General features: G+C 51.3%; 1 protein-coding gene across 3 annotated transcripts in view; it reads right to left on the reverse strand.

Moving 5' to 3' along the window:
* Window positions 1–12,677: 12,677 nt before the first annotated feature.
* Window positions 12,678–26,131, reverse strand: part of LOC142020801 (metallothionein-1-like) — a 39,121-nt gene continuing 25,667 nt past the window's right edge. Inside the window, exons 1-3 of one of the 3 annotated variants that reach the window (XM_075009002.1) lie at window positions 23,972–24,285; window positions 14,143–14,208; window positions 12,678–12,935 (exon numbers count right to left, since the gene is read on the reverse strand). In XM_075009002.1, coding sequence (XP_074865103.1) covers window positions 12,841–12,935; window positions 14,143–14,208; window positions 23,972–23,987 — 177 coding nt within the window. In that variant the 5' untranslated portion in view covers window positions 23,988–24,285 and the 3' untranslated portion in view covers window positions 12,678–12,840. Of the gene's footprint in view, window positions 12,936–14,142; window positions 14,209–15,165; window positions 15,332–23,971; window positions 24,286–26,131 lie in introns of those variants that run through there. The other 2 variants (XM_075009001.1, XM_075009003.1) reach the window with 2 other exon arrangements.

Consider the following 26,131-nt stretch of genomic DNA (forward strand, 5'->3'; position numbering starts at 1 on the left):
AGCCCCGCGCGTCGTGCGACCCCGCCACCCCCCCACGCCGCTGAGTGCAGCCCGCCCGCCACGCTGAGTGCAGCCCCCCCGCCACCCCCGACCCCGCTGAGTGCAGCCCCCCGGCACTCCCCCACGCCGCTGAGTGCAGCCCGCCCGCCACGCTGAGTGCAGCCCCCCCGCCACCCCCGACCCCGCTGAGTGCAGCCCCCCGGCACCCCCCCACCCCGCTGAGTGCCCCCCGTCACCCCCCGCCACGCTGAGTGCCCCCCCGTCACGCTGAGTGCAGCCCGCCCGGCACCCCCCCACCCCACTGAGTGCAGCCCTCCTGCCACGCTGAGTGCCCCCCGTCACCCCCACCCCGCTGAGTGCAGCCCCCCCACAACTCCGCAGTGCAGCCAGCCCGTCACCCCCCACCCCGCTGAGTGCAGCCCCCCCGCCACGCTGAGTGCACAGACCAGCGAGTCGGACAGCCCCCGCCACCCTCCACAGTACGCTGAGTGCACCCCACCACACCCCACTGAGTGCAGCCCGCCCGGCACAGACCAGCAAGTCGTGCAACCTCCGTCACCCCCCCCACCCCGCTGAGTGCAGCCCCCCCCCCCCAAGCATAACCCCGCGCGGAGCGCACCTCCTCCCCCTATGGGGCCCCACACTGAGTGCAGCCCCCTCCGCACAGACCCCACGAAGAGCGCAACCCCCTCCTTCCTGCAGACTCGCACTGAGTGCAGCCATCGCCCCCGCCCCGCAGAGATCCTGCGCTCAGTGCAGAGCCTCCTCCCACAGACCCCGTGCGGAGTGCAACCTCCGCACAGTCCCCGTGTTGAGCGCAGCCCGTCCCCCTTTGCAAACCCCGCGCGGAGTGCAACCCCCCTCCCTTTCCCGCAGACTCGCCACTTCCTCAGCTGGTCTTCGCTGATGTCAACGCGTCAGTGCAAGCTGGTGGGCAGTTCCTCGGGTAACTACACTCTTCACCGGAGCAGCCTCGCCCTTACACCAGCTGACACAGAAATAGTTCCAGCCATACCTCTTCCTGCACTGGAGCAGCCGTGTGCAAGGCCACCGGCACAAGGCTGGTGCGAAGCTGCCATGTGGCTATGTGCTCTCCACTGTAAAGTCCCAGCTCTGACCCAGCTTTGAGCCCAGATGCCCCTTCTGGCCTCCGGGCATAACCCAAAGCCCCTGGCAGAGAGTCTCAGCAATTAGGTGAATGGACAAGAGCTACGTCTACACTAGGAGATAAACTCAAATTGAAGGCACTTAACGCGTGGCTCTCTCCACTGTAAATAGCATTAGCTCGATTTCAGGAGCATTAATAGCAATGTCATAACATCATGGAAAGCAGCTGGGTGTAGCATCAAGTTTGAATTTAAAAGTCTGAAGGAAGGCCACGTCTTAAAATCAAATTCATTAGCCCCCAGAAGTATCTTCTATGTATCCCACAATGCCCCACAATGCTCCACTCTGGCCGCTTCCATCTCCCCTGCTCTCCAGGTGCACAGGAATTAGGTAACCTGAAGCTGGCAAATTTGAATTCTGGACCAGGAAGCCTGTGGGTGTGGGGTCATACTTGTATGAGAGGCTGAGAAACATCTGTCATTCTTTGTTAGCAGTGTGGGGAGTGCATCTACCCATTACAAATAGCCCCAAGGTGGAGTTCATGGTTCTGTCTCTACCTCCACTAGCTAAGCACTTGGGTTTTTTTCCTGAGCTGGCTCCAGCCCCTGCCTTGCCGCACCACGTGGCAGCTAGGTTGTTGCAGGGGTTGTGCTTGTATGAGAGTTGGAGAAACTTCTTTTCTGCAGTTTACATTTGTGCAGCCACTCCCACCCTCCTCCACAGGCGCCATGTTGTCAGGGTCTTTCCCACACCGAACCACATCACGTGGCTAACCCTGGAGCCAATAAAAGGACACACCTGCTGTTCAGTGCGGACCATGCTGCGCAGTGAGGGCTCCAAGAGTGGGAAAGATTTTGGGGGAGCTTGCAGCTGCTGAGGGGACCGCTTCAACTGACCCCCTCAGCCCCCAAAATATTTTCTGGGGCTAGCTGCCACCGGGGCAAAGGGGCTTGCTGCTGCCAAGGGGGACCACTTCAACTGGCCCCCCACCTCCCCAAAAATATTTTGGGGGGCTGGCTGCCACTGGGGGAAGTCTCCCCGGTGGCTAAGATTTTTGGGGGCCTGCTGCCACTGAGGGAACCATTTCAACTGGCCCTTGAGCCACAGACCCCATGCCCCCCACCCAAAAAAATTTTGGGGGACCATGTGAACTGGCCCTTCATCCTCCAGTCCACCCAACCCCTCCATGGATGAGGGGGCCCAGCACCCTAACAGTCAATCCAGGCTGCCCCCTGCACCTGGGCATCACCACTTGTTGAAATTTGGCATGCCCCATCCACCCTGTTGGACAACTCTGTGTAGTGTAGTGGGAAGGTCAGAATTTTTCTCCTAATTTTTTCTAGCCTCTCTTCAAGCTTTAGCCCCCTTAACACAGGGAGGAGTGGATGGAGGGCCAGTTGAGAAGACACAGACTGCTGGGTGATCACAGGACACAGAAGCTGTGTAATGCTTTGGCAAGCCAAGAATCCTACCTCACAAAATCTCTTTTTTCAAAACCTTTACCATGCTAAATAGTGACAGAAAGATAGCCATGTTAGTCTGTATTCTATCAAAACAAAAAAGCAGTCAAGTAGCACTTTAGAGACTAACAAAATATTTGTTAGGTGATGAGTTTTCGTGGGACAGACCCACTTCTTCAGATCATAGCCATACCAGAACAGACTCAATATATAAAGCACAGGGGTCCAAAAATTGCTATCAAGGTTGACAAATCAGAAAAATTGTTATCAAGGCTGGCAAATCAGAAGAGCAGAGGGGCGCATGGGGTGGGGAGGTTAAGAGTTAGATAAAAAGGTATGTAAAAGAGTTCTTATAATGGGCCAGGTAATTGTTGTCCCCGATCAAACCACATGTTAATGTGTCAAATTTGAATATAAGTGACAGTTCTGAGGACTCCCTCTGTAGACTATTGTTCCTTTTCAGTAAAACACAGACTTTCAGGTCATTAACAGAATGGCCCACTCCTCTGTGCTTTATAAATCGAGTCTGTTCTGGTATGGCTATGATCTGAAGAAGTGGGTCTGTCCCATGAAAGCTCCTCACCTAATAAATTATTTTATTAGTCTTTAAAGTGCTACTGGACTGCTTTTTTGTTTTACTATGCTACTCTTTCTTCAAGCATTGCATTGTTCCTGTATTATTTTCAGGGATCATATGTGATCAAAGGAGGAGGGACAGTGGCTGGAGGGCCAGTTGAGAAGACTCAGGCACCTGCTGCTTTTTGTAAAATCTTTGATAATTGAGTTACAGCTACAGTTATAAAAAGCAATTCAGTTATAGCAGCAAGAAAATTCAGTTAATTTGGCAATCTTTGTTGATGCCCTTCCTCCTGGAAAAATGGCTGTTTGCTTTCCATGGGACAGGAAGGAGGGCAATGCATTGTGGGAAGATGACTTCACATACCCTCAACCACTTGTACGGCATTTTTTTCCCATGCTGCATCAGCGAAATTACCCAGAATGCTACAGGGATGAGGGGACTGTGGGATAGGTTCCCACAATGCACTGTTGTGACAGTCGATGTTTGGCCATTGAGTGTGGCAGCAATAAGTTGACTTTGTGGAGAGGTGAGGATACTCAAATTCAATTTATAAAACCCAGGGTTACAAAATCAGTTTTAATAAATTTGAATGTATTTCTTTGTGTAGACATAGCCTAGGAGTTCCTCATGGTATGGAGATAAAATGAGCAGTGTAGACACCTCACCCCTTGGGCAGTTTCTGAAACCCAAAATGTAGGGTGCATCTCAGAGCACAGGGTCAAACCTCAGGGAAACATCCATGCTGCTAATTTTAACCCCATAGCAGGAGCCCCACAAGCCTGAGTCAGTTGACCTGGACTCCGACACTTGCTGCTGCAGAGTTTGTGGGGTCTGCAATGTAGATGTATCCTTACAAATCAGTCAGCGAGTGATTAGGACCAGGTCCTAGGACCCTGCCAGGGAGGTTGGTCAGAGCCCAAGTCCCGCAGTGATTTGACCGATTCATGTAACAATGGCAAAGATCCACTTGTACCTTCCTTGGGCAGATACAAATATCACCCCTTTCACTCCCCAGCCTAAGTAATGCTAAAATAGATGCACTGCTACACCACACTCCTATTCAAACCTCTTTCAGGGCCACCCTGCCACTTCTTCCCTGGTTTTAAAGCAAGCCAACATCACTCTCTCCTCTCATTCATTCATCCTCCATGTAACTCTTTCTTCTTCAGACTGCATCCACGCTCTCCCTGGTTTTTCTTGTTCCACGTGTAACTCCTTGCAGATAATGAGTCTTGGCATCCATTGAATAGTGCTTTCACATCAGCGGAAAGAAAGCACTACATGAGAGTAATTAGTATTATTATTCAGTCCCAGAGCGCAAGCAATGGTTCCCTGTCCTTCGCATTCACTAAGCATGGGGAATACAGGAAGCTCTGAAACATTCCTAAACTAGTTTTCCAGGGGCATACGTGGGCTATGGAGACTACATGGTAATGGGGTATAGTGGAAATGTTTAATGGGTGCTCTTTTCATGAAAGAAGGAATGAGTTAGGCAGGGCATCCCAAAAGGAATGTCCATAAAACATGCATTACACATCACGCCTTCATGTAGCCCCACCACGTCAGTGCTGAATACTCAGTGCTTTTGACCATTATCTCATTCCTGTAGATGCCTATATACAGACATAAGAGCTTAACTTTTAAAGTCCTACTTTTTAAAACTTTGCACACAGTTTTTCCAAGTGTGCAGAAACATGAATAAAACAGATTGTTTTAAAGTTTGTGAATTGTTTTAAAGTTGTGATTAATAATTTTTATGGTGGAGACTGAGTAGTACATAATAGCTAAAGTCCTACTGTTGCATAGACTTAAGCATATGCATAAATTTACACCCTGAATACGTGTAGTGTAGTCAATGAACCGATCTCAGGGGTCGGCAACCCCCATCATGCGTGCCACTGTTGGCATGTGAGCTTATTTTAAGTGGCATATGTCAGGAGCTCAACCTCGCCCCACTTCCGTCCATGCAGCACAGGGGAGGACTGGAGGACAGGGCCAGAGCCCTTGCTGCGAAGGCCCCATTGCAGCATGGGGCTGGGGTTATGGCTGGGGCCCTGGTGGCATGCTCTCCCTCCCAAAGTGCAGAGCTGCGGCCGGGGTCCTGCGCGGCACGCAGACAGAGGGCACCCCCCTCCAAGCCCTCACCATGGTATGGGGCCAGGACCGGAGCCCAACACAGTGTGTGGCCAAAGCCTCCCCACCCGCCAGAAGCTTCTCCAGATCCTGCAGGGCTAGAGCCCCCTCAGAGCTTGTGGCAGGGTCAGTACACTGAAGAACTTGCTTCAGGCTTATTTCTCTCCTTATCCCCTGTGGGCTGGGGGTGGGTGTTTGGGGTCTGGACAGGAGGGAGGGAGCAGGAGCAGGCTGGAGTTTGGGGATTTGGGTGGGAGGTAAAGTGGGGGGTTCAGGAGCAGGCTGGAGGTGAGAGGTTTGGGTGGTAGGGAGGGTACAGGAACAGGCTGCGGGTGGGGATCTGGGCAGGAGCAGGGTGGGGGTGGGAGGGTCTGGGCAGGAGGGGTTGTAGGAGCAGGCTGGGTGATGGGGGGCGGGGCGGAACGCTTGTCTCCCTGCAGCATTGTTGCTGCTCCGGTAGGGGGAACATCAGCCGGGAGAAGAATGCCCTGGAGACACTTTTCTCCCATGGGCTCGGACATTGACCCCAACCACTGCTCTGACTGGCAGGAATTCCCGACAATCAGAGCGGCAGGGAATGCCTCTCTCCAAGCAACCTCTGTGGGTGAGGCTCCCTAGATCAGCAACATGTGGTCCTGCCAGAAAATCTGAGATAGGGGATGTTCAGCCTATATTAAAATCCCTGACATGTTTAGGTATTTAAAAAACCTGGCCCAACGGAGATTTAAAGATCAAAACAGTAAAGTTCCGCGTCTTCATTTGTTTATTAATGAAGCTGTTGCAAGTACGACTACTAGTGACTTTAAAAAGTATCACCGGCGCTCAGACTGTACATAGAGGTCAAAAGGTCAAATTTCCGCACTCCATTACTGAAAGGTTGCTGACCCCTGACCTATCTGCAGTGTGTAAACTTGAGCAAGTGCAGAAGTCTTGGCAAGATTGAAGTTTAAGATTGTAAAATGCTTTTCATTACCATGCTTGTTTTGACCCCACCTATTTTTTAAAAATTCAACTTTCAACGTAACATTTCCAAGCTTGGCATTTGTCAAAAATGATTATTGTTGTTGCCGGAAGTATGAAAGAAAATCTTGAAATCCCTTCTGGTTTTCATGAGATAAGAAATAGTATTATGCATTTTTTGACCTGAGTGATTAGCCAAAATTCAGAATATAGTGGATTAAGAGGAAAAACTAGTGACAACATTAGGTACCTTGGATTCAATCTTGCTTATTTCTAAAGAATTTACAAAGTCCTGCTTCCCTGAACAGAGCAGTAACCAAACAGCAGGAAACAGTTCTTTTTCTCATTATTCTATACTTTTTTCCTGTCAGTGTTTGTTTAGCCCAAGAGCTCTCTCTCCAGGCTTTTGCTTAAGGCCGCATTCCCAGTGCTTGTTTTGGCTGTGGTCTTTGACTTTCTGCTGCTTCTCTTCCATTGTTTCTGCTGCTTCACTGACACACATAGGCTACGTCTTCACGTGAACGCTACATCGAAATAGCCTATTTCGATGAATAACGTCTACACGTCCTCCACGGCTGGTGCCGTCGACATTGGGCAGCACCACATCGAAGTAGGCACTGCGAGGGAACGTCTACACGCCAAAGTAGCACACATTGAAATAAGGGTCCCAGGAACGGCTGCAGACAGGGTCACAGGGCGGACTAGCGCTTCCGGGGCAACAGCTAGACGCTCCCTTAAAGGACCCCTCCCAGACACACGCAGTCTGCACAGCACACGGTTTGCAGAGCCATAGGCGTGCACACCTCGAGCGACGCAGTCATGGACCCCCAGCAGCAGCAGCAGCAGCAGCAGCAGCCAGAGGTCCACCCAGCCGCCCCTGTAGGAGCAGTGCTCGCCCTGCTCAATGCCATGCAGGAGGCAGCTGATCACATCCTAGCCACAGAGGAGGAGCTGCCCGCAGGGGAGGAGGAAGCAACCCCCAACCCTGCAGCACCCCGCCCCCCCTCCACCTCGCACGCTGCCGGCTGTGGAGCTACCCCACGAGCACCGACTGGTGGGAGCGGCTGGTGCTCGCAGAGTGGGACAACGACCGCTGGCTCCAGAACTTTCACATGAGCCGGCAGACATTTCTGGAGCTATGCCAGTGGCTCACCCCCGCACTGAGGCACCAGGACACCTTCATGCGGCGTGCCCTCAGTGTGGAGAAACGAGTCGGCATCACTGTCTGGCCACTGCAGACAGCTACCGATCCGTGGGCCAGCAGTTTGGCGTTGGCAAGGCCACCGTCGGGGCTGTCCTCATGGAGGTAAGAGGACCCACGGGGGGAGGGGGAGGCAGCCCTGGCAGGGGAGGGGAGGGGAAGGGAGGGGAGCTCTGGCAGGGGAGGGCCACACACACCCTGCACACCCCTCACTGGTGCTCTCCCATGTGCTTCCCCTGCAGGTCGTCCGTGCCATCAACGCCCTGCTCCTTCACAGGCTCATGAGGCTTGGGGACCCGGATGCCGCCATCGCGGGCTTTGCCACCCTGGGCTTCCCCAATTGCTTCAGGGCTCTGGATGGGACCCACATTCCCATCTGCGCCCCGGAGCACAGTGGAGGATGCTACCTAAACTGGAATGGCTACCACTCAGTAGTCCTCCAGGCCTTGGTGGACAGCCGGGGCCGCTTCCTGGACATATATGTGGGCTGGCCTGGCAGCACCCACGACGCCCGGGTATTCCAGAACTCGGGCCTGTGCCACCGGCTGGAGGCGGGGACCTACATCCCCCAGCAGGAGATCCCTGTGGGGGACACCACCATGCCCCTCTGCATCATCGCAGACGCAGCATACCCCCTCCGGCCCTGGCTCATGCACCCGTACACGGGCCACCTGTCAGCCAGCCAGGAGCGCTTCAACATGCGCCTGAACCATGCGTGCCAGGTGGTGGAGCGCACATTTGGCCGCCTCAAGGGGTGCTGGAGGTGTCTCCTCACCCGCCTTGATGCGGGCCCCACCAACATCCCCCAGATTGTGGGCGCATGCAGCGCCCTCCACAACCTCATGGAGAGCAAGGGGGAGGCCTTCTTTCAGGGCTGGGCTGTGGAGGCCGGCAGGGCCAATTCGCAGCCACCCGCTGCCCCCAGTTGCCAGGTGGACCCTGAAGGGACCCGGGTCTGGGAGGCCCTGCGGGCCCAGTTCGACGAGGCCATGGGGTGAACGCTGGCAGGCCCCCCACTGCACCCGCCCCATCCTCCACAACACTCCCTGCCCCTACGCCCACACCACAGAGCACCCAAGAGCACCCCCCCCACTTTTCTTGTAAATAAAAACAGACACATTTTTTGTGAAACCAGAATGTATATGTTGAACTCTTATTATTATATCATAACTATGTACAGCCAAAATAAATATTATATATATACGTATTATAAGATGAAAGGAAAAAAAAGGGGAAGACAAGGAAGGGGAGAACTATTTACATGGGCAGGGCAGGTATCATCATAACATAACAGAACAGGGGTCTAATACAAACTATTTACAAAAGATAAGTGAAGGGGATATATACAAAGGGGGGGGCCACATCCTGGGCCCCACGCCCCCTAATGTCCAGCGCTGGGGGTGGGTGGCCGCGACCCGCGCCTCGGCCGCAGCCCATGCCGGGGCTGGCTGGGGGCCGGGCAGACTGGGAGATATGGCCGGCGGGTGTCAGCTGGCCCCAGGTCCCCCTCAGCGGAAGGGCCCTCAGTGGTGGACAGCGGTGCAGCGGTGGGTGGAGCAGCGGGTGGAGCAGGCAGGGCGGGCAGAGCGGCGGCCGGCGCAGCATGGGGGGCCAGGTAGTCTGCGATGCGCTCAAATGTGCGCATAAAGGCCCCCCATGCCTCCTGGTGCCAGGCCAGCGCCCACTCCTGTAGTTGGAGGTGCCGCTCCTCCACCCACAGGCGCTGCTCGGAGACCTCCAGCTGCCAACGGAGGATGGCCAGCAGCTGGGGGTCCGTTGCCGTCCTCGGATGGTGCTGGCTCCACCGTCGTCCCCGCCCTGGGGCAGGTCGGTGCTCCGCCGAGGGGCTGGCCTGGAGTGATGGGCCCGGTGGGCTCTTCGGGACCACTGACACCTCGCCGGCGCTCTCCGGTCCTTCTGATGGTGCAGCTGCAGAACACAAAGGGGGAAGAAGAGTGGAGACAGACATTAGTGTGGCCCCCGAGCCGTGGCCCTTGTTCCCCCACCCCTCTGCTGCTGGTTCCCCATCCCCATCCCCGGGAGATGCTGCTGCTGCTGCTGATGGGTGTCCCACCCCCTCCCCCCGGGGGACCCTAGGTTCCGCTCCCTCCATCCCCAGGGATGGGGCATGGCACTGTCGTGCTGAGGGGGCAGGGGCTGATGCACTGTTCTGAGGGACATGCCACTGCTGTCCTTGGGGCCATGGTCATCTGGGCATGTGGAGGGCCCTGGTCATATCTGTTACGCCCGCCCCTCAACCCCGGGGGTGTGCACCAGCGGGGGTGCATACCTGATGGTCTGCTCCCATGGTCGGGGGACACCCGCTGGGCGGACGGCCTGCTGGAGCTCCGGGACGGGATGTGGATCCAGAAACCCCCATCGCTGGAGGAGGATCCCCCCTCCTCCTCCTCCTCTGGTGCCCCAGGGGTGGGCTCCTGGGGGGGCCCCTGGGGTGCGGGGCTTACCTCCAGGGCGGACTCTGCCTCCGGGGCCTGCTGGGGCTTGTCGGTCGAGGTATCAAGAGTGGCCGGAGGAGAGGAGGTGTGCCAGGGGCCCAGGATGGCCCTGAGCTCCCTGTCAAAGGGGCAAGTGACGGGGGCGGCCCCAGATCGGCCAGCCGCATCCTGGTCCCAGGCGTAAATCTGCCGCAGCTCCTTCACCTTACTCCTGACATGGTCAGGAGTGCGGGCAGGGTGACCCCGGGCGGCCAGGCCCTCGGCCAGCCGAGCGAACTCATCCGCGTTCCGCCTCTTGCTCCCCGTTACCTGGAGCACCTCCTCCTCCCTCCAGAGCCCCGCTGCCGCTTCCTGGCCTGGCTGCCAGCCTGGGAGCCCTGGCTCCCCTTGGGGGGGGTGCCCTGGGGGCACTTAGGGGGCTGGGGGGCGGCCATCGCAGCGGTGGGGGGTTGATGTGGCTGCAGAGGAGCGTGCAGGCTGGCCGCGTGGCTGGGCTGCCACCTGCAGGCTCTCTCAGCTTCCTGCACAGGAAGGCAGGGGGCGGGGACCTTTAAGGGGCCACTGCACGCGGCGACCATCGAGCTCAGGGGCTGGGGAGAGTGTCTCTCAACCCCTCAGCAGATGGCCGCCATGGTGGACCCCGCTATTTTGATGTTGCGGGACGCGCAACGGCTACACGTTCCCTACTTCGATGTTGAACGTCAAAGTAGGGCACTATTCCCATCTCCTGATGGGGATAGTGACTTCGACGTCTTGCCGCCTTATGTCGATGTCAACTTTGAAATAGCGCCCGCCACGTGTAGCTGTGACGGGCGCTATTTCAAAGTCGGCGCGGCTACTTTGAAGTAGCCAGCACGTGTAGACGCGGCTATAAAGATGTATCAGTCCTATCCAGTTCACACTTTGACTGCATGATTCAGTTGTTCCTCCAACCCTGTATGTGGTTTTGTTTTGGGTGGAGGCCCTCATTGTTTCAGCTACCTGGTTCCTGGAACTATACTGGAACTAAATTGTTTCATACATAGTCCCAAAAGAGAGGCAGCTGTTACACCAACCAGTCTCAATGAGGTTTAATAAAACGTTCTTTTTTTCTCATTTAAAAAACTCGAGCCACTTTTTGTTTGGGATTCATTAAAAATGGCTGGAGTTTGAATGTTGATATGGACTGGAATGTAGTCGGGAGCCCATTCTATGTCCCAGATTTATGGAGACACTGTGCGGTGACATTAACTTATGTTACTTAGCATGGAAGACAGAGAGAATTATAGAGTCTGTATACGTACAGGAACCTCAGCAAAGAACCCTCTTTGTAACAATCACTACTGAATTCTTCCTTAAGGTGAGAAACCCTCAAAGGACTGCACCTCTTAGCAAGACTGGTTTGTAGGAATCTGTTGGGTGGCTGGCTGGACATCAGTTAAGGGAAAAGAAAATGATCTATCTGGTGTATCCAATGAAAACCTCATGCAGCTGGAAGCCATTCATGCAAGTATCAAACCTTAAGATCCATCGAGACTGAAACAACAAAGCTTGGAGTGGCTGAGGATAAATAAGATGAATCAGAGAAAGGTTCTCCAAGAGAACAAATGAGACTGAGTATAGTGGATGAGTGACATATTGTACTGACTGAGCACTTTTAGCATTGATCTACATAGAAGAGATGTTTATGTAGTCTGTTTCCTGCACATCAGACTGCTGACATGGCACTGGCCGATTGTGGTATCATGTGATGATGTGGGAGATGGGCACACTTCTGTTGCATTTCTGTGATTACAAAGTAATGGGCTCCTGTTCCTTTGGATAATTCCATCCCACGTCCCAGGTTTGGTTGGGTAGGTGGGCTAAGGTCCCATATAGGGAATGTACTGGAGAGCTCCTACTTCTATCAGTGGATAGCTCTGTATCCACCCCCGGGAAGCATTTGCAGAAGAAGGAAACTGTGGTGGAGGAATATGAGAGAAATACAAAATCGCTGAAACAGTTCAGCGCTTTATCACTGCCTGCAACCAACAATCATTAGAAGGGAGTATTTGTAGCAGGTGTTCAAAATGGATGGAGCTAGCCTCTGCCATGTACATATTATATTCTGAGCATAAACCTATATTATCACAATTATTTTACATTGGGCCTGATCCTCCATGGGCTGTCAGCTCTCCCCTGCAGCAAGAAGGTGTTGAGGAGACCTAGACGTTGCCAAACTCTAGGTGGGTGTGTTGGTGTCATACTGGGAACAGACTTCCTCGAACGTAAAGCAAGCAGGATTTGGCTCTTATTAAAAAAGAAGGGAGAGATAGTTCAGAGATTCTTACAGGTAACATAACCCGAATGCTGAGCTGACAGGGCTCATGCTGATCAAAGCATGCTTTATACACAATTTACACTGCAGTGGGGGTTTTACCCAAGCATGCCCTTAAAGCCTGCGGAGTTAGCATGGAGTTGCATGAGCACTAAAGCAGAAACTTGCCTTTGACCCTAGGTGAATTTTGCCAGAGGAAGGGCTACAGGATGCGACCTTAACAAACCCATTCACAGAAAGAAAATATACCCCACCTTGAAGAGTAGATTTTAATACCTAACAAATCAAAAGGGAGGGGAACAGGTGTATTTTTTTTTTTTTTTTTTTTTTTAAAAAGACCTGGGAAATACCTGACTGAGTTTTATGTACAAGCTATTTCGCTTCTTGTATGTTTTGCAAGGGACTCATGTGTAAGGTGGGGAAGAGTGCACTAGGTCAAAGACAAGTGCTGTCCAAGAATAAGGTTACCAGCCAGAGCTTTTCCAAAGCATGTGTACATACACACACAGGTAGTTTTATTGATTTAGGCAGTTTTGGTCACATCACAAATAGTAATTGTATTTGGACAAATATACAAAAAAGCACAATAATGTAATAGTTATGTCACCAAATATACAGATCATTGTCAAGGAGGAAAGCAGCATACGTTATTTACAGCAGCTGCATTGAGTTGAAGGCTGTCCTTTGCAGATGCATCCTTGAGCACACTTGACGCAGCCAGGTGGGCAACAGGAACAGCAGCCTAATGAGGAATTAATAAAAAACACAGTGTCAGAAGAGGTCCAAGCCAAACAGTGACCCCATCATGTAGGGGCACGTGTGGTAGGCTGAAACAGGCAAAACAAGCATCCACAGCCAAGGCGACATAAGATCCCTCCAGGATTTTTGTACTGAGGATAAATTATAACTGAACCACCATCTAAGACTTAGAGACCCCAATCCCACAGTTCTTATTCAGATGGGAATTCCCATTGATTTCAATGGGAAATTAAACAGACTACACAGTTGAGCCCTTAACTGTTGCATCCCCTGGAGGAAGTCATGTGGAGCAATATGGGGACATACTGGGGGTGGGGGAGAAATATATCAATGGTTAGCACATTAGCCTTGTAAACACAGGGTTGTGACCTCAATCCTTGAGGAGGCCTTTCAAGGATCTGGGGAAGGTTAAATTAATAAAAAATTCTGCCAGGGATGGTGACAGGTCCTGCTGTGAAGGCAGGGGACTGAACCCAACGACCTCTCAAGTTCTCTTCCAGCTCTGAGAAATGTATATCTCCAATTTTTATTTATGGGAAATTACTGCTATTTCTGCAGTCTGTTCCTCTTCCCCAACATGCCTTAACCCCTTCTCTTTCCTCACCACCTCTGGTTTAGTCTAGTCATTCCTCATCTTCCTATTTCTGATCTCCATTTGAAAACACCCCACCTCCTGGGGTGTATTCCTGCTTTGGCATCTTCTCTTCCACTGTCTTCCATTTTGCTGGCAACAAAGGTGGACTAATATTTCAATCGGTCTATCAGCCTCCCCTCCTCCCCTGCTTTCTGCACTTCATTGTGGAGGAGGGGAAGGAACTTCTATGGCACACAGAAGTGGCCATAAAGTGAGGCAGACAAGGCTCTCATGTTATTTTTGCTTGCAATGCCAGCCCTGTTCTGCCACGCTGAACAGGACACACAGGTGCCCAGATGGCAGTGAGATTAAACTGGTAGTCTGACAGTGCTCTGAGGTCTGTTACAATTAAAAGAGAAAGTTGTTTGATGGTGGTTATGAGAAGTGTCAGATTCATGCCTGGGGGAAAAAAACAAGTTATTCCAGGGAGTCATTTGGCTTCATATATCAAGCAATGGGTTCTATTAGAACAATGTTAGAACTGCACATTTTATATACACCTGGACTGTAAACGCTACATGTGAGATTGGTTACGGAAGTCTGCTGAGCTACTCACTTTTTCTGCATGATGGGCATTTACAGTTTTTGCAATTGCAGTTGTTACCACAGGTGCAGGTGCCACCTAAAATGAACACACAAGAGATGTGTATGTAAGCATCTCCCATGAAAACACACTGCGTAGGAGACAGCCAGCTCTCAACAGCTATGTTGCAGGGCCCTGCCCTGCTAGCCCCAGGCGGGCAGCCTGAGGTAGGAGGCAAGTATGCACTGCCTTTGAAACATGTCCACCCACCCGCCGACCCCGTGTTGCGCATGCTGGGTTAGTTGTTACAGCCGGGAAGGGCAGTGCAAGGCAGCTCCTGAGACGCCGCTGAGGGCAGAGCGAGGAGCTCCAGCAAGGACAGACAAGAGTGGGTTTGCAGGGCCCCTGTAATGCCTGAAACAGACAATTGTTGGCGTTTGTCATCCCAGCTGCACTGCTCATGCTGACTGGAGCTGGGCTTCCTGGGACCTACTTGCTGCACACCTGGATGGAGAGCAGCAGAGGGTCACCGCGCAGCTTTGTGGGATACATACAGGACAGTTCTGGAGGCTCATAAATTCAAACTGAAGACACGGCACTGCCACACTAGCCTTTAGGTGACATTTTACATTCAAAATGGACTCTACACCCACCCGGTATATCCACATTTTGTTATCAGTATTGGGGCTCCCGAATTCGAGCTAATGGGATTTACAGTGAAGTTTTAATATTGAGCCAACTCCTTTAAATTCGATTTTATCTGGCAGTGTAGACGCAGCCTTAGTCTGCGGGACAAGCTCAACGCGCATGGGCAGCAAACCGCGACAGAGCCGGTTCTGATCAGCTTGTAGGTTGGCAGCTGGTAGAGGTAGAGAAGCGGGACGGCGGCAGCTACCGAGGTTACACCGGCCGCGCAGTGGGGGGCGGGAGGCGCGTCCAGCCCCACAGCCCGGACCCCCGGCGGGGAGCTCGGGCGCGGAAGAACACGCCGGGCGCCACTCCACGCGCCCGCGCCCCGCTGGGAGAGGAAGGTGCCGGGACCGGGCGGTCACTTACCCGCCGTGCAGGGACAGTCCTGGGGGTCCATCGCGCCGGCCGCTCCGCGGAGACCCGAGGGGAGACGTGGCTGCGGAGCGGCCGCTGCCGCTATTTATCCAGCCCGGGCGGGAAAGCGCGGGTGCAACGCGCCGCCCCAGCGCTGCGCACGGCCCCGCTCCCGCCCACTTCGGCCCGCGGGCCGGCGCCGCCCAGCGCCTCACGGCAGTGAGCGACGGCCCCGGCTGTGGGCTGGGCCGCGACAAGCAGGGTCCGCCCCGCCGCCTCCAGGGGCCGCTGCCCCCTAGTGGGATCGTGCGTGTGACAGTGGCACTGTGTGTGTTGGGGGCAGCGACGCTGTGTGTGTGACAGTGACGCTGTGTGTTGGGGGAGTGACACTGTGTGTGTTGGGGGCAGCGACGCTGTGTGTGTGACAGTGACACTGTGTGTTGGGGGAGTGACACTGTGTGTGTGACAGTGATGCTGTGTGTGAGACAGTGATACTGTGTGTGTTCGGGGCAGTGACGCTGTGTGTGTGACAGTGACACTGTATGTTGGGGGGCAGTGACGCTGTGTGTGTTGGGGGAGTGACACTGTGTGTGTGACAGTGATGCTGTGTGTGAGACAGTGATACTGTGTGTGTTGGGGGCAGTGACGCTGTGTGTGAGACAGTGATACTGTGTGTGTTGGGGGCAGTGACGCTGTGTGTGTGACAGTGACACTGTATGTTGGGGGGCAGTGACGCTGTGTGTGTTGGGGGAGTGACACTGTGTGACAGTGGCACTGTGTTGGGGGAACAGTGACGCTGTGTGTGTGACAATGACTCTGTGTGTGTGATAGTAACACTGGGTGTGACAGAGATAGCCGTGTTAGTCTCTATGGGATCAAAACAAAAAAGCAGTCATGTAGCATTTTAAAGACCAACAAAATAATTTTTTAAACTGCTCCTATTTGAAAAGTCATTAAATGCCACTAAAAAATAAGCCATCTGTACCGCACCTTCCAAGATTCTCAGAGTTCTTTGCAACACATCAACAAAGCCTCAGAAGACCCATTATACAGACCCAGAAACTGAGGCCGCACAATACATTGAGCAGACCAAAACTGGAATCTGGCTGATCTGAAGAAGTGGGTCTGTCCCACAAAAGCTCATCTTCTAATAAATTATTTTGTTAGTCTTTAAAGTGCGTCATGACTGCTTTTTTGTTTTAACCCTGGGTGTGTATGTTAGAGTGACACTGTGAGTGAGTGTGTGTGTGTGTGTGTGTGAGAGAGAGAGAGAGAGAGAGAGAGAGAGGCAATGACAAACTTACAGAAAATCATCCTCTGCTGTAACCCCCCTCCTCAGTCTTCAACTCTCCACAGTAGGGTTAGAGAGGAGCCTCGGCGGGAGCCAGCCTCAAGCAGATGCAGTCAGTGCAGACTGAGCAGCACCTTCCTGCACTCGACCCTGACCTGCACAACTGGATGTCAGATATGTCCCCTAAAGTGTGTAACACCACTCCCCTTGCTGTCACATCTTCGAAGGTGACTGAGCTTGCGAGCCACGGCTAGGGCAGGGGCTTTTCTCTGTGCTCTCTATAGCTGCACCAGCACATTCCTGCTAAGTTTACTCTGGAAACAACATTTTTTAAGAGAGTCAGGAGAGCCTGATTCTGGTTTTGGTGTGCTCAGTGATCAATGCATGGGAGGGATGCAGGAGTGAGCTTGGGGCCTGGGCTCTGGATGGAAGGTAGGGAGCAGGAGTGGACTGGAGGTGGGAGGTCTGGACAAGAAGAAGTGTGCATGAGGGGTTCAGGGTGTGAGGTCTGGAAGGTGGGGGATAGGGGAGGGAGTGCCTACCTGTTGCAGTGTGGGGAGGGGGGGGCACGTTGCTCCACTCAGCTTTGCATGCTGCACGGAAGGCAGCCATCAGCACCCCTACCCGCTACATCCATTGGCTTTGATTCTACCAATGGCAACAATGGGGGGGCAGTGCCTGCATGGAGCACTTCCCTGTGCCAGGCAGAGCCTGTGAGCCAGATCAGGCCCCAGCTTGCCTGGATCAGGCCCATGAGGCTCAGGGCTCCCCCCACCGTGGCCTGAGCCAGTAGGCAGTGGTGCTCCAGCTATTGTGTCCCCTGCATGGCTAGAGTGCCAGCACCAGCTAATGCTGCTGTGGGAGAACAGGGGAGGAGGCAGGCTGGAGGCCCGAGCCTCATGGGCCAGATCTGATCCAGAGGCCATGGGTTCCCCTCGCCTATAGCATTCAGATTTCAAGGAGACCAGTGTTTCTCAAAAGGGGGTTCACAAGGTTATTTTAGGAGGGTCACAGTATTTCTGCACTGCCTTCAGAACTAGGTGGCTAGAGAACGGTGGTTGTATTCTTGCCCAGGCACCCAGCTCTGAAGGCAGCACCCCACCAGGAGCAGCACCCCACCAGAAGTAAGGGCGGCAATACCATACACATCACTCTTGCTTCTGTACTGCTGCTTTCAGAGCTGAGTGGACACAGTGGCAGCTGCTGAGTGGGGGCTCAGCTCTGTAGGCAGCAGCACAGAAGTGAGTGTGGTAAGACCATACTGGCCATGTGGTGGCTCTGCCTTCAGAGCTGAGTTCCTCGCCAGCAGCCACCAGAACAGCCGCCCAGGTCTGGAGGCATTGCTGCTGCCAGTAGCTGTGCACAAGTAAGGGTAGCAATACCGCAACCCGCCCTCCCCGCCAAAATAACCTTGCAGCCCTTACACAACTCTTTTTTAGGTCAGGATCCTGAAATTATAGCATCTTGACATTTCAGATTTAAATAGCTGAAATCACAAAATTGACTCTTTTAAAAGCTCTATGACTGTGAAATTGATCAGAATGGACCCTGAATTTAGTAGGGGTCTGGTTTATATAAAATCCCATTCTAGAAGCTGAGGAGTAAAAGGGATATAGGGTTATGTTCTCAGACATGACAAAATTGTACATGTTGGTGGATACAGCAGAGGGTGCCGGGGTTCTGGAAGGACGTTTGGACCTGGGAGGGTGTTCAGAGCAGGGGCTTGGGATATGGGATCTGTGGGGTGCTCACCACTGTGCCTGCTGTTCCTGGTACAGGCAGAGCTAGGTGGCTCTGTGAGCTGCCCTCATCCCTCTTTGAGTGCTCACTGTGGGAGTGGCGGCAGCCTGCAGAGCCACCTGGCTGTGCTGCCATCTCTGCCAGGAACGGCAGGCATGGGGGCTGCTTGCAGGGAGCTGTCCAAGGAGAGCCCCACCTGGGTCCAGCATTTTAATATAATAGTTAATATTAAATTGTATTGAATGAGTTAGCAAGGGGCTCCTCAGGACCACAGGGAGGGAGGAAAGTTTGCTGAAAACTTGCCTGGGATGTTCCCTCTGTGGTGGGGCAGGAAGCTGGGCTGGGGAGGGGACCAGGATGCTCTTACTTTAGCCACAGCAGCTGCAGCAGGCTGGATCTGTCCTCTGAGGTACCAGACAGCAAGAGTGGCAGCTGGAGAGGCTGCCTGAGCCACACTGAGCCAGCCCTGGGGGGAAAGAAGGCGCTGCCCAGCTACAAAGGCTGCTGAATTTAGCTGCACTTTGCAGGTTGTGGCTCAAGCATTCAGCACAGCTGGGAACTGGAAGCAGCACATGCGCATGGGAGCCCCACCTGGGCCCAGCACCTTGAGTCCCCTTCTGTGCCCTAACCTCCGCTGTGAGCACTCTCCTGCCCCCACATTTCTTCCTGGTAGAGGGCACTATATAAAAAGTGTGCACAACATAACAATGGGTCACTAAAGGAAAACAGCATTATGTCAAAAATGCGCTGTATAAATGTGCACCATGTAAGGGGTTACTGTGTACCTTTTAATATGACAAAACCCAAAGAGACCTAGAATTTATCCAGTTTTATTCTTCCAAACATACCATGACCCCTAAGAAAAGCAGCACAACAGGTAAGGCAGCCAAGTGTGATTATCCATATTTTATAGAAGGGAAAGGCCAGCAGCATTTCTGGCAAAGCTTTTTAAACGTGGGAGCCTAAGGCTAGGCACCTGTATGAAAATGATCCAGTTTTCAGGGCTGTGCCGACCCTGTAGCTCCCAGTGACTCTACAGGAAGTTGGGAGTGTTCACTACTTCCAAAAATGGGTCACTTTCGCCTAGCTGTCGAAATATAGAATTAGGAGCCTAACTATGGGAACCTGGGTTTGAAAATTGTGACCTAAGAGACTCCTGCCCAAGGCCACAAAACAAATTGTCAGAACCAGGCTCAAATTGAAGAACAGCTGCATCACCCAGGCCCCCTCCAGTCAACCATGCTGCCTCTTATATCCAAATTAGCTGATGAAGGGAAAATATGGCTGGGCTGTTTGTCCTGCAGGTTCGGGCAAATCTTCTGTTTCAAAGGCTGATCCCTTTTAATTATCTGAAATTATATATGTGTAGTATAATTTAGCATCTAGTGGGCAAGCAAATGTGTTTTCTTTGCTCATGGCTCCCTCGAGGAGCCATGAATCAGCCAGCAGCAGCATTACAATCACCTCCTTCATTCACTCGCCCACTCACATACCCTGCTCATTGGCAAAGCAGCCACAGGTGCTTTCATACACAGACAGGTAGTTGTCTTGGAGGAAGCGCCTTCGCACCATGATTGTTGTTACACTGAGCTTCAAGTTCCTCTGTCGTGCAACTCTATTGGCAGCTTTACTGGTGGTGACAAGGGATAGTGAGATAGCTAGTATAGATCCCCAGCGTTGGCAGCTGGTGGTACATTTACTCTAGGGTTGTCTGAACTTGTTCTGAGCTTGTTATATGACAGTCATAAAAATGCTGGTGGCCTGTCCATACTCACACTCCCATGGGTGGAACTCCAATGCTAGTGCAATGGTGGGAAATGTTTCAGTAAAAGCTAAAGTCTAGATACAACCCTTGGGGTCAATTCTGTTCTCAGTTACACAAATGGCACTTGAGCCTCCTGCCCGGAAGGGAAATTGACTATATGATTTAAAAGACCTTTTCCGTCTCTAGCTTCCCTTATTTTATGACACTGTGAACCCCACTCAATTCAGTAAGGTTATTCAGGGGAAAACAATAGTAGAAGTTGGCCAAATATGTTGACAGAAGGAGGAAATGCATCTCACAGTGTACATCTGGTTGTTCTCTCTGAGCGCCTGATCCAGAGCCCGCTGCCTTGAATAGACTTTGGATCAGAGCCCAGGCTTGTGTGGGCACACAAATGGAAAGAGAGGTGCCAGATGTGCGAGAGGCAGGTAACTGAAGCCACTTCACATGGGAGGAAAAGGGTTGTGTGAAAATGCACACGTGGATGCACAGGCTGCTAGCAGGCAATTGTATGGAAGGGTCAGTAAGAGCGAGGCTACAATAAAAGGACGTCACATCCCCGCATCCCGACACCAGCCATGCAGGCATACTACGTTACTGCCCCAGGTAAACTCAAGACACCTGTAGCTTTTGTAAGGAGTGTTGCTGGCGTTTTGCCAGTTATGTACGTAAAGCATCTGAAAGCAGATTGCAATGACCAAACCACTATGTAGCCCTGATGGATGTTAGGTCATATAAGCATTTAGGTGCTAGGGCATTGGTGTGTGACTCTATGCCTTCATCATGCAGGGTACACCGTACCAAGAATGTGCCAAGAAATTGCTGGTGCCAGAAGCACTAGGTACCTGTGATGTTGAGGGCTGGCAATTGTCCAAAGCTATTGTGTATTGGATGGGCAAAAGGAAATATGATTGCATAAACCAACATGCCTAGAACCATGGGAAAAAAATGCACCAAGGACTCAATGGCTGCATTTACACTGCCCCTCACTTTCGGAAGAGGCATGTAAATACAGTGGCTCGGAAATGCTAATGAGGTGTTGATATGAATATTCAGTGGGCTCATTTGCATAATGGTCGCCTCTTGCCACGTTGAAAGTGCTGCTTTCGAAATGCAAACTAGCTGTGTAGACAGGGCTCCTTTCGAAAGCAGGGCTTCCTTTCGAAGAAACCCTGTCTACGCAGCTAGTTTGCATTTTGAATGCAGCGCTTTCGATGCAGCAAGTGGTTGCCATTATGAATATTCAGTGTCTTATTTGCATGTCAGCGCCTCATTTTCAATCTGCTGCATTTACATGCCCCTTCCAAAAGGGAGAGGCAGTGCAGATGCAGCCAACATGACAGGCTGCAGAAGCATTGGCCACAGAATGATTAAAATTACCCCAGATATTCAAGCATAAGTCATACTGAGATATCAACTCATGTGCCTCCCAAAAAAGGAAACACTGTAAGACATCTGCTTATCTATCTGTCTAGTCATTTATAGTGCACCCATTGCCATCTAGCCCTCATCTCCAATCACCCAACTGCTTCATGAACCACTGTTCTTTGGCCCTGGCCAGGGCTGGACATGTGGCAGCTGTCCTGAGACTATTGCGTAAGGAGGAAAGACAGAATGACTCTCCAGGCGACCAGTCCGCTCCCGGCCTAGCAGCTGTCACAGTGGTTAAGGCATTTCGAGGATATTCCACAGGCTGCAGTTCCATGCACGCAGACAGATGCATTCAGCAGCACCCCTGCGGAAAAGTAACTGATTTGACAGGTCAGGTGCACTCAGTGACTCTGATGCCTATTTGTGACACAAGCCCACAGCTACATCTGATAAATGAGAACAGTTTTTCACAGGTTTCGGTAAGAGCTCAATGGCCAAGCATGAGGGCAGGACTCTCAGTCTGTATGCTAGTCCTTCACAAGCCCAAAGACTCCCTGATGGCAGTGGGGCTCCTCTTTTGTATTCTTTGACTAGAAATAATCAGACCCAAATCACTTGACGCTATCCAGATGGGTCAGACGATTCTTAGCACCTGCCTGTTGGCTGGGCTTTGATCTAGAACGTGTCAGCTGCTCCCTGGCTTTCAAAGTGGCAGATCACCCCATTACAGTGACCCTGAGAAAATCATAGGCCCTCCATTTACCTACTTTTCATCAAAGTGCTCTACCTCCCAGGGTATCTGTAGGCACATATCTAGTGAAGAGTAGTGGAAATGATCTGAAAACATTTTTGCATATCCCACGTATGCCTTCAGTTTTTATAAAATTAATAAATCTACAGCATTTCTATGGCAAGCATGAGAAACACGTGAAATTCTTTTTATCTTTGTAACTTTTCATTTTACCTCCCCTGAGTTACCTCTGGCTGTGTTTTGTCCCATGCAGGGGTGTGGCAGGGCTTGGGGGAGATGACACGAAAGAAAATGAAGTTCCTGAAATTCCCACCGAGGACTGGAGGCTCCAGGGTGGAGGAAGCAAAGGGAGCTGGAGACCGAAATCATCCCACAGCAGCGGGCGGGGATCCTCACACCAGGTGGTCTGACCTGTTGTTGCTCAGGTTTGGCCTAGCCATGAGGTGGGTAAGAGGCAGCTGGGGAAAATGGAATGGTGCTGTGACTCTGGGCTCCAGGGATTTTGGCTTTTGGGATTGTTTTGTTTTTACATTTGTGGGAAATAAGGGGCTCCAGTAGTCATGACTCTAGTATCACTAAGAGCCTCTTTTCTGACTATTGTGCAGATTCACTAGAATGAGTCAGTGAGTCATACACAGGCTCCAGGCTCCACTGGAAAGGACACTGCTGACTGCTGTTTCAGGGCTAACACACCGACAGCTGCATGTGGTGACTGTGCACGCATTTGCCACACTTACAGCCCCTGCATACCCACACTGCATGTGGTGAACAAGCAGCTGCCTAGATGGCTACAGGATACCTGGCTGCTGGTGAAACCCTGAAAGGCACTAAGAGCCATGATTTACTGGGATGTCCTTGCCCTGGCTTGACACTGTCAGACAGGTGATTGGTTACAAGTCCTATCAGCAACCTTGCGTCACATAACGGAGACGTAATTGTTAAGGGGTTTCCTAGAGTACATGCTAAGGGACACTGGATGAGATGCATGAAAATATGTGATCATGCCAAAGCAACCCATTGGATTGATAGCATTGGTGACAACAGATGCAGTCTGTGGGCAGTATTGTCTCAGGAAACTCACCAAGAGAAAGCTGGGAAACCACACCAGCCATTCACAAGGGAGATGCAGTCAGATAACAAACCATGTGCACTTACGTGCTACATGACATTCACAAAGCTATTCGGTAGAGCATTGCTGGAACACTGCCTTGCCGAACCATGATTAAAATGTACCAGTCCAGATATAACATGTACTTGCTAACGTATTTTACCCATCTGCAAAAAAAAGTAAATTACTTGTCCAAGGCAAACAGACATCAGCCACCACCTCAAAATATCTGGGCACAAAAGCAAAAATAAAAACAAACAACCAAAAAAACAAAACAAAACCAAAACCAAATTAAGCTGGCATCCGAATGTGATTTGTTTAAGAATTCTGTGCAGCTCTGTACTGGTGTTCTGCGCCTATCACACCAATTCTGTTTACCCATTGTTACCCCGCTCTGATAAACTGAGTGCAGAAGGTGGGGGCCTGCAAGTGACCTTAAAAATACCTTGCCTTTATAGGCTCTTTCTTAAAAGCTTCCCAAGGTCACAAATCCTGGGAGGGAGCTGCTACCACCCAAATGAGACAAACCCCTCTTTAGAATCCAGAAGGACACACTTGGGATGTCTCCCCATGGAGTAGCTCCATGCTCCTAACCCTCCTTTAGAAGAGAGCTTGAAAACAAAGAGAGACAAGAAAAAAAACAACCCTGCAATCTCAGAGAGCTGAACTTCCAGCCTTAGGCAGATATATACACAGACCCTTCTCTCGGGCACAGGAATCAAATTATTGCATTACAAACCCAAAATAAAAAATGGGTTCTAGCTTCTGAGTAAACATTTCCTTTCTACTTACATATCTGCATGCCCATATTTTTTTTTGAAGCCTGGATATTTTCTGAAATCCTCCAAGTCTCGTTCAGACTTAAACCATCTCTGGCTATGTCTAAATTGCAGTTTTCTGTCTGGAGCCCAGATGTCTCCCAATAGAAGACTGCTGCTTTGGGAGTGTTCTGCCAACATTCTGGTCATCCTCGTCCTATGGGGAAGAAGGGATGTCTTGGTAGAAGGGGGTTTTCCCAACATTTGGCCTTGTGTGGATGGGCCAATGTCGGGAAATCCCCTCCCCGACTGAACCATCAGCAGGCGATATACAAATGTATTGCTCAATTTGCATATCTTTGGCTGACAGTTCTTAGCAATCTAAACATAGCCTCTATGTCTGTCCTCCAGGCACACAAAAGACCCTCCCAGCAGGTAACTGCTTCATTTCAAAAATCCCCCTCTCTTCCCATTGCCTCACTTGGCTGCTGGCCCACACAGAACCTACTATCTCTGGGTTTAACCCTTTATAGGCATTCATTCATGACACCTGTACTATAAAATCAGAGTCTGTACAGACAGGTTACTCTGTAATTATTGATAGGGCAAGCTGGATTTGTTAGTATCGTTACTTTCAAGTAGTCGTAATCTCATCATGGTCCAAGTGGCAACGGTTGCTCGAGGAGGTATTTTGTTACCAGGGCAACAGTCACTCCTGACTATAGTTTGGTTATTGGAGGAGGCCAAACAGATGTTTAGATGCAATGAATGTACCACATTACTTCTATTGTGGTTTGTAGCTGAGGCATGGCCTGACATGAATAATGAACACATGGAAGGAGGAGTAATTTTTTGGAAGATGGGACTTGGGATGTAAATGAACGAGGTTGAAAACTGAATGTTTGTGCTAAATTTGGTAAATAAATAGGCTAGCAGCTAAAATGACAAGGCATCTGATCCAACTAAGAGCTTGGCTGCTCCACTACGAGGTCAAAACTGTTCACGGCAGATTTTTCTCCCATCAACTCCGGAACTCCCCTGGAATGCGAAATGTAAGGTAAGTTGATGGGAGTTGCCCGCATTGACCCAGCATGATGCAGACATCACAATAAGTCAGCCTATGCTACGCTAACTCCAGCTATAGTAACAGAGAGATAGCCATGTTAGTCTGTACTCCAACAGAATAAAGCAGCAGAAATGTAGTACTTTAAGGACTAAACAAAATGATTTATTCAGTGATGAGATTTCGTGGGACACATCTACTTTATGTGGGTCTGTCCCATGAAAGCTCATCACCAAATGAATCATTTTGTTAAAGTGCTACATTTCTGCTGCTTTATTTAACTCCAGCTATGTTAATTATATCAGAGAATCATCTATTTCCAGTTGGCTTCCCAAGAATTTAGCTGGACTCCAGCCTTCATCACTTGGGTATCTCAATTTGGCACACAGCAGTGCTACACTGAGCGGATCAGACTCAAAAGCAGAGGAAATGGATGTAGGGTATATTACAACTCCAAAGAACCTTTATCCCTTTATATACACTACACATGGGCCTTCCCCCTGCCCCAGTGGAACGCGCTGCAATGGAGTTCCAGCACCTTTTTTCCCAGCGCTGCCATTTTGGAAACTGAGTGGGCGGCTCCAAGCCCCATGTAGCTTTAAGGAGCCATTTGCAGCTTCTGCTGCTGCTCACTCCTCTAGCTGCCCTGCCTGCTGCCCTGAAAGGGTAGGACTCAATTTAATGGCTGGCAGGAGGGATCTGGTTGTTAAACCAATTACATAAGAACATAAGAACATAAGAATGGCCATACTGGGTCAGACCAAAGGTCCATCCAGCCCAGCATCCCATCTGCCAATGCTGGCTAATGCCAGGTGCCCCAGAGAAGGGGAACAGAAGACAATGATCAAGTGATTTATCTCCTGCCATCTCCTGCCCTTGTTCTGAAGGCTAGGGCACCATACTTTATCCCTGGCTAATAGCCATTTATGGACCTAACCTGCAAAAATTTATCAAGCTCTTTTTTAAACCCTAATAGAGTCCTGGCCTTCACAGCCTCCTCGGGCAAGGAGTTCCACAGGTTGACTGTGCGCTGTGTGAAGAAAAATTTCCTTTTATTAGTTTTGAACCTACTACCCATCAATTTCATTTGGTGTCCCCTAGTTCTTGTATTAAGGGAAAAGGTAAATAATT

This window comes from Carettochelys insculpta, chromosome 14 (genome assembly GCF_033958435.1).
Source record: "Carettochelys insculpta isolate YL-2023 chromosome 14, ASM3395843v1, whole genome shotgun sequence".
In the NCBI taxonomy this organism is placed as follows: Eukaryota; Metazoa; Chordata; order Testudines; family Carettochelyidae; genus Carettochelys; species Carettochelys insculpta.